The sequence below is a fragment of the Chaetura pelagica genome, unplaced genomic scaffold (assembly GCF_000747805.2).
Source record: "Chaetura pelagica isolate M959 unplaced genomic scaffold, ChaPel_1.0 scaffold233, whole genome shotgun sequence".
Classification (NCBI taxonomy): Eukaryota; Metazoa; Chordata; class Aves; order Apodiformes; family Apodidae; genus Chaetura; species Chaetura pelagica.
The window spans coordinates 274845-281311 of NW_009952708.1; the positions used below are offsets into that span (position 1 = coordinate 274845).

General features: G+C 63.9%; 1 protein-coding gene across 1 annotated transcript in view; it reads left to right on the top strand.

The window, feature by feature from the left end:
• Positions 1-6467, top strand: part of FURIN (furin (paired basic amino acid cleaving enzyme)) — an 18213-nt gene that overhangs the window by 3164 nt on the left and 8582 nt on the right. Inside the window, exons 2-14 of the mRNA XM_009994284.1 lie at positions 130-228; positions 580-675; positions 1208-1336; positions 1589-1665; positions 1993-2081; positions 2266-2438; positions 3313-3525; positions 3814-3914; positions 4014-4117; positions 4273-4390; positions 5602-5781; positions 5865-5989; positions 6354-6467. Coding sequence (XP_009992586.1) covers positions 130-228; positions 580-675; positions 1208-1336; positions 1589-1665; positions 1993-2081; positions 2266-2438; positions 3313-3525; positions 3814-3914; positions 4014-4117; positions 4273-4390; positions 5602-5781; positions 5865-5989; positions 6354-6467 — 1618 coding nt within the window. The remainder of the gene's footprint in view (positions 1-129; positions 229-579; positions 676-1207; positions 1337-1588; positions 1666-1992; positions 2082-2265; positions 2439-3312; positions 3526-3813; positions 3915-4013; positions 4118-4272; positions 4391-5601; positions 5782-5864; positions 5990-6353) is intronic.

The window sequence follows — 6467 nt, forward strand, 5'->3', positions numbered from 1 at the left end:
GTTCGCTGCCATGTGGGAGCGGGGGCCCGGCCTGCCTGTGGCAGCTCCAGGGCTTGGGATGGCAGCTGGGGGATGGGGGATTAAGGAGACTGGGCTCTCACTTCCATCCTACTCTCTTCTCTCTTGCAGATCTTTGGTGACTACTACCACTTTCGGCACAGCGGTGTGGTGAAGCGTTCCCTCTCGCCCCACCAGCCCTGGCACAGCCGTTTGGCCAGGGAGCCCCAGGTATGTGCAGTGGAGGACCCTGCCTGCCATCTGGGAGGGCCTGGATCCAGTCCAGGGGGCTTTGTGCTGTCATGTGAGCCAGCACAGAGCACAGGACAGGGCTGAGCTGCCGTAAGCCATCCCCTGGCACTGCACTGGGGCTGGCAGTGCTTGGCAGAGCTCTGTGCCCTGACCTGCTGTGAGTCTCCTGGCACTGCCACCCCTCACAGCCAGGCAGGGGGGACAGTCTGGGTGCTGCTGGGACTCTGACAGGGTCAGGAGCTCTGCCAGCTCCCCAGGGAGAGACCCCCAGTGCAGGCTGCCCCCGTGCCCTCTCTGTCCCCCAGAACCCCGTGCCCTCTCTGTCCCCAGGTGCAGTGGCTGGGGGGGGAGGTGGCAAAGCGCAGGACCAAGCGAGACATTTTCATGGAGCCCACGGACCCCAAGTTCCCACAGCAGTGGTACCTGGTGAGTGCTGGGGAGGTGGGGAGCTGCATAGTTGTGACAGTGAGTTCTGGGAACATGGAGGTGGCACCCAAGGGGCTGTGGTCAGATGTCTGCTGCTGTGAGCCAGGCTGGCAGGGAGGAGGGAGGCCCAAGGTGGCCACCCCAGGCTGAGTGTCAGGGACCTCCCAGGGATGGGGCTGTGCTCCCGGAGCTGCAGATCCTGCCGGGATGCTGGCAGGGCTGGGAAGAACCTGGGGCTGGACCAGGGGGAGAAGCCCTTTGCTGTCTGCAGGAATGGGGTCTGTACTTGGGCAGAAGCCTGATCTCCATGCAGCGAGCCATGTTTATGTGGCCTGGGCACAGCTGGGGCTCCATCTCTTTTTGGGGTTGCTCCTCAGGTGGCCCTGCCCAGCCCTCTGTGCCCAGTCCCTGGGATTTCCTTATCCCTGTGCCCCACAGAGTGGGGGCAGCTGGGCCTGGGAGGGGTCCAGGCACGCCCCACCACCGTGCCAGCCCTTGGCACAGCCCCTATTGCCAGGGCTTCTCTCGGCAGTACAACACCAACCAGCGGGACCTGAATGTACGTCAGGCCTGGGAGCAGGGCTACACGGGCAAGGGCATTGTGGTTTCCATCCTGGATGATGGCATCGAGAAGAACCACCCTGACCTGGAGGCCAACTACGTAAGTGTGGGGTGATGCCACAGGGTGGAGTGCCACGGGAACCTGTCTGGGCAGCACAGCCCTTGGGTGCAGCCCTGGAGTTGTGTGGCACAGGGCTCCTGCTGCTGTGGTGGGACATGGAGGAGAGCAGTAGAGGTGGGGCTGGAGCCTGCTCAGCCCAGCCCCAGGGACAGGGAGCACAGGTGTGGCCCCAAGGTGGGGGGGCTTGGTGGCCAAGGTAAAAGGTCTCTAACTGCCAGATCTGCCTTCCAGGATCCGGGGGCCAGCTTTGATGTCAATGACCAGGACCCAGACCCACAGCCCCGCTACACACAGATGAATGACAACAGGTGAGGCAGGTGCAGAGGTCAGGGCAGTGTTGGCCAAAGTGGCAGAGCCTGGCAGGGACTTGGTGGCAGCACCAGCCCTTAGAGACTGCCAGAGGGGCAGAGGTGGCAGCACACTTCTGCCCCACAGAGAAACCTACCTCCTGTTCCCATGTGAGCAGCCTCCCTTGGGCCTGCCCAGTGCCAGCACCAGCCATTTGGTCTCCCTGGCTCCAGAGCAGGAGGGAGGATGGAGGGGCCCTGTGAGGGTGCTGATCCCTCCAGCTGCAGCTGGTGCCCAGCCCTGTGCTCCTCATGCCTGTCTGAGCACACCTCCTGTTCCCCCTGCAGACACGGCACACGCTGCGCCGGGGAGGTTGCTGCTGTGGCAAACAACGGTATCTGCGGTGTCGGCGTGGCGTACAACGCCAGGATCGGAGGTGGGGACCCTGCCCTGTGCCAGGCGTGGGAGGCAGGCTGTGCTGGGGTGCTGGGTGCTGCTGGCCAGGGCAGCCCTGCAGTGCCAGCTGGGACAGGGTGGCTGGAGGGCTCTCGCCATCGGCTGGGCTGCCCCGTGGCCACCTTGCCTGTCCAGTCGCCCATGACATCTGCTTCTGGCCCTAGGCGTGCGCATGCTGGATGGGGAGGTGACTGATGCTGTGGAGGCCCATTCCCTGGGCCTCAATCCCAACCACATCCACATCTACAGTGCCAGCTGGGGCCCTGAGGATGATGGCAAGACGGTGGATGGCCCGGCCCGGCTGGCAGAGGAGGCTTTCTTCCGTGGGGTCAACCAGGTGAGCAGGAGAGTTTGCTGGGGAATCCCCTGCCCCCTCCCTGGGTCTCCCTGGCTCTGCCAGCCCCAGCTGCTCTCCTGGCCCTCATGCAGTGATCTTTCTTACATCCCATCTCCAGGATCAGGCTCTGTTGGTTTTTCCTGTTCTTCTGGCATGGTGACTCTGAGTCAGGGCTCCTCCCGTGCTGCTTATCTCCCCTTTGAGCAGTCCTGTCCTCCCTGTGCAGGGACAGTCTCTCCCTGCTCTCTGAAACCCTGTGCTGGTTCCTGCCTGGTTCCATGCCAGGCCCTTGCTTCCCTCCCTTGCCCTCCGTGCTGTCCCTGCTGTTGTCAGCACAGTGTGTGCTGTGGCCGTGGTGCAGCCTGCATGTTTCAGCTCTGCCCGGGACTCCCTGCAGGGGGCTCGTGCTGCCAGCCCGCCCCGCGGTGCCAGTGCCAGCGCTGTCCCCCTGCTGTGCCAGAGGCTACGGGTGAGCTGCCGGTTGGGATGCTCTGCTGAGCTCCTGCCGCACTCCCAGCCACTGCAGGTCCCATGCACACCCTCGGCGTGGTTGACTTCCCAGTGGAAAAACACATCCATTCATGAAAGCCCCTCTTGGGCAGGGCTTCCTACCACCCAGCACCTGACCTGCTGGGGTGGCTCCTGTAGCCCCTGTAGAGGTCCCAGCACTCCCCATAGGCACGGTGGTGGTGAGGGATGTCAGTGCTGGGTGCCCAGGCCAGCGGCAGTGACCGATGGTGTCCCCCTGCCCCTCACTGTCCCAGCTGTATCTGGTCAGTCTTTCCCACTCAGGCTGCAGGACCCTGGGGCTGGCAGGTTGGCTCTCCCCAGCTCCAGCCTGGGGCACCAGCCCTCACCCTGCCTCTCTTGATAGGGCCGAGGGGGGCTGGGCTCCATCTTCGTCTGGGCGTCTGGGAACGGGGGCCGCGAGCACGACAGCTGCAACTGTGACGGTTACACCAACAGCATCTACACGCTGTCCATCAGCAGCACCACACAGTACGGCAACGTGCCCTGGTACAGCGAGGCCTGCTCCTCCACCCTTGCCACCACCTACAGCAGCGGCAACCAGAATGAGAAGCAAATTGTGAGTGGGGCTGTGGGTGCCTGGGGGCCCGCGGGGATGGGACCTGCAGGAATCCCTCTGGGAGCCCTGGTGCTGTGGTGCTGGCAGCAGGGCTGGTCCTCACTGCTGCTCTGGGTTCACTCCTGGGGCTCAGACTTTTGAGCTCAGGGCTCTTGGGGGAAAGATTGTGAGCAGCCCTGCAGCAGTGGCTCTGCCTTGTCTCTGGTGCCACTTGTGGTGACACAGAACTTCCTAAGCTCCTGGGTGTGGCTGGTGCCCACAGCACCTACCGCAGTGCTCCCGCTGCAGGTGACAACTGACCTCAGGCAGAAGTGCACGGAATCACACACGGGGACATCGGCCTCGGCGCCCCTGGCTGCTGGTATCATCGCCCTCGCCCTGGAGGCCAAGTAAGGGCAGGCAGGGAGTGGGGCTGGGGTGGGCGGGGCAGGGACCTGGTTGGGCCAGAGTGCCAGGTGCCAGTGCCTGAGCCCCACATCTCCCCACAGCAAGAACCTGACCTGGCGGGACATGCAGCACCTGGTGGTGCAGACATCCAAGCCTGCTCACCTCAACGCCAACGACTGGGTCACCAATGGTGTTGGCCGCAAAGGTACTGGAGGGACAGGGACAGACCAGGGGCTCCTGTTCCTGCCAGCACCATGGGGCAGAGCACCCCAGCAGCCTTGGGGGTGAAGGAGGCCTCAGAGAGCCCCTGCTGGCAATCCCCTGCCCTGGGAGCAGCGCTGACCCCCTCTCTGTCCACAGTCAGCCACTCCTACGGCTACGGCCTGCTGGATGCTGGCGCCATGGTGAGCCTGGCCAAGAACTGGACCATGGTGGGACCTCAGAGAAAGTGTGTCATCGATGTCCTCATGGAACCAAAGTAAGGGCTGGTGAGCCCAGAAGGGCATCACCCTGTGTCCACCCATGCATGACCCTGCACAGGAGCCTGGGCACCTCAGGATCCAGGGAAGGGAGTTGGGGAGTGTCTCCAGGGCTTAGCTGCCCTGAGACCCCAATCATCCTCTTGAGAGAGCCTGGGGAGAGCCAGGAGAGCCACCATCCAGTGCCGAGGTCGGCTGCTGAGCCTGTCCGCTCTGGCCGGGGCCGGGTGCTGTGGTTTGGGCGCTGCCAGCACGAGTCATCCCAAACAGAGGGGCTTTTCAGGGACACACAGAAGGTCCTTTTACTCCGGCTTGGCCACTGCCGCCGCAGCGCAGTGTGCGCTGGGTCTCGTGTGCAGCCAGGATGCTCTCTAGGGGCTCTGGGAGTGGGGGTATCTCAGGGCATGGAGCAAGCCTGGGGTGGGCTCTGCCTGCTGCCCTTCCACCATCCTGTGGGACCAGCTTTGGCCATCCAGGGCAGTCACTCCTTGTCACCAGCGTCCTATGCTGGCACTGGGACTGACACCATGGGTGGTTGTGGGGGAAGTTCGCTCAACAGGAGCAGCAGGATGGGGATGGCTGTGCTGTCCTGTCCCTGCTCATGCCATGCAGGGTGGAGCCAACACTGTGGTAGGTGAAGAAAGGTCCCATTCAGGGCTGGCATGGAGCAGCACTGGGGAGACACGTCCCTGGCTGGAACTGAGCCCACTCTTGCCTCTCCTGGGCAGGGACATCGGGAAGCGCCTGGAGGTGCGGCGGAAGGTGGACGGCACAGAAGGTCCTTTTACTCCGGCTTGGCCACTGCCGCCGCAGCGCAGTGTGCGCTGGGTCTCGTGTGCAGCCAGGATGCTCTCTAGGGGCTCTGGGAGTGGGGGTATCTCAGGGCATGGAGCAAGCCTGGGGTGGGCTCTGCCTGCTGCCCTTCCACCATCCTGTGGGACCAGCTTTGGCCATCCAGGGCAGTCACTCCTTGTCACCAGCGTCCTATGCTGGCACTGGGACTGACACCATGGGTGGTTGTGGGGGAAGTTCGCTCAACAGGAGCAGCAGGATGGGGATGGCTGTGCTGTCCTGTCCCTGCTCATGCCATGCAGGGTGGAGCCAACACTGTGGTAGGTGAAGAAAGGTCCCATTCAGGGCTGGCATGGAGCAGCACTGGGGAGACACGTCCCTGGCTGGAACTGAGCCCACTCTTGCCTCTCCTGGGCAGGGACATCGGGAAGCGCCTGGAGGTGCGGCGGAAGGTGGACGCCTGCTTGGGAAAAGCCAACTACATCAGCCGGTTGGAGCACGCACAGGCCAGGCTGACCCTGTCCTACAACCGGCGGGGGGACCTGGCCATCCACCTCGTCAGCCCCATGGGTACCCGCTCCACCCTCCTGGCTGCTAGGTTAGTGCTGGGCTGGGGGGTGCCAGGCTGGCACTGGGGTCTCTGCGGGACACCCCCACCCACCTCCACCCCTCCTTGCCCAGGCCTCATGACTTCTCAGCTGATGGCTTCAATGACTGGGCCTTCATGACGACACACTCGTGGGATGAGGACCCCTCTGGGGAGTGGGTGCTGGAGATTGAGAACACCAGTGATGCCAACAACTACGGTAGGGCTGGGCCGGCTGTGCACCCTGGGGGCCCAGGAGGTGGGAGCAGTGTAGGCACCTGGCACCCCAGCACCCCTGAGCCGAGGGGCTTTGCAGAGACCTGGCTGGGGGAGGCTGGAGCTGGGCATGCAAGAAAGGGATGTGGCTGCTGCAGGCTGGTGTTGGTCTGTGGCAGCAGGTGCCCCTCGTGGCAGCTGGCCTGGACCCCTCCTGCCCTGTGGGCAGTCCTGTGCAGAGGGCACAACCCCATGTCAGGGGCTCTTCCAGAGAGTGGGCACAGCCCCACTGTCCCCTGACAGCCCCCTCCCTGTGCCTGTCCTGAGCATGGGTGTTGCCCAGTGGTCCTCACCCTGTCTCATTGCAGGCACGCTGACCAAGTTCACCCTCGTGCTGTACGGGACGGCCACCGACTCCCCCAGCCTCTCCAACCAGCTGGAGAGCAGCGGCTGCAAGACCCCGACCCCCAGCCAGACCTGCG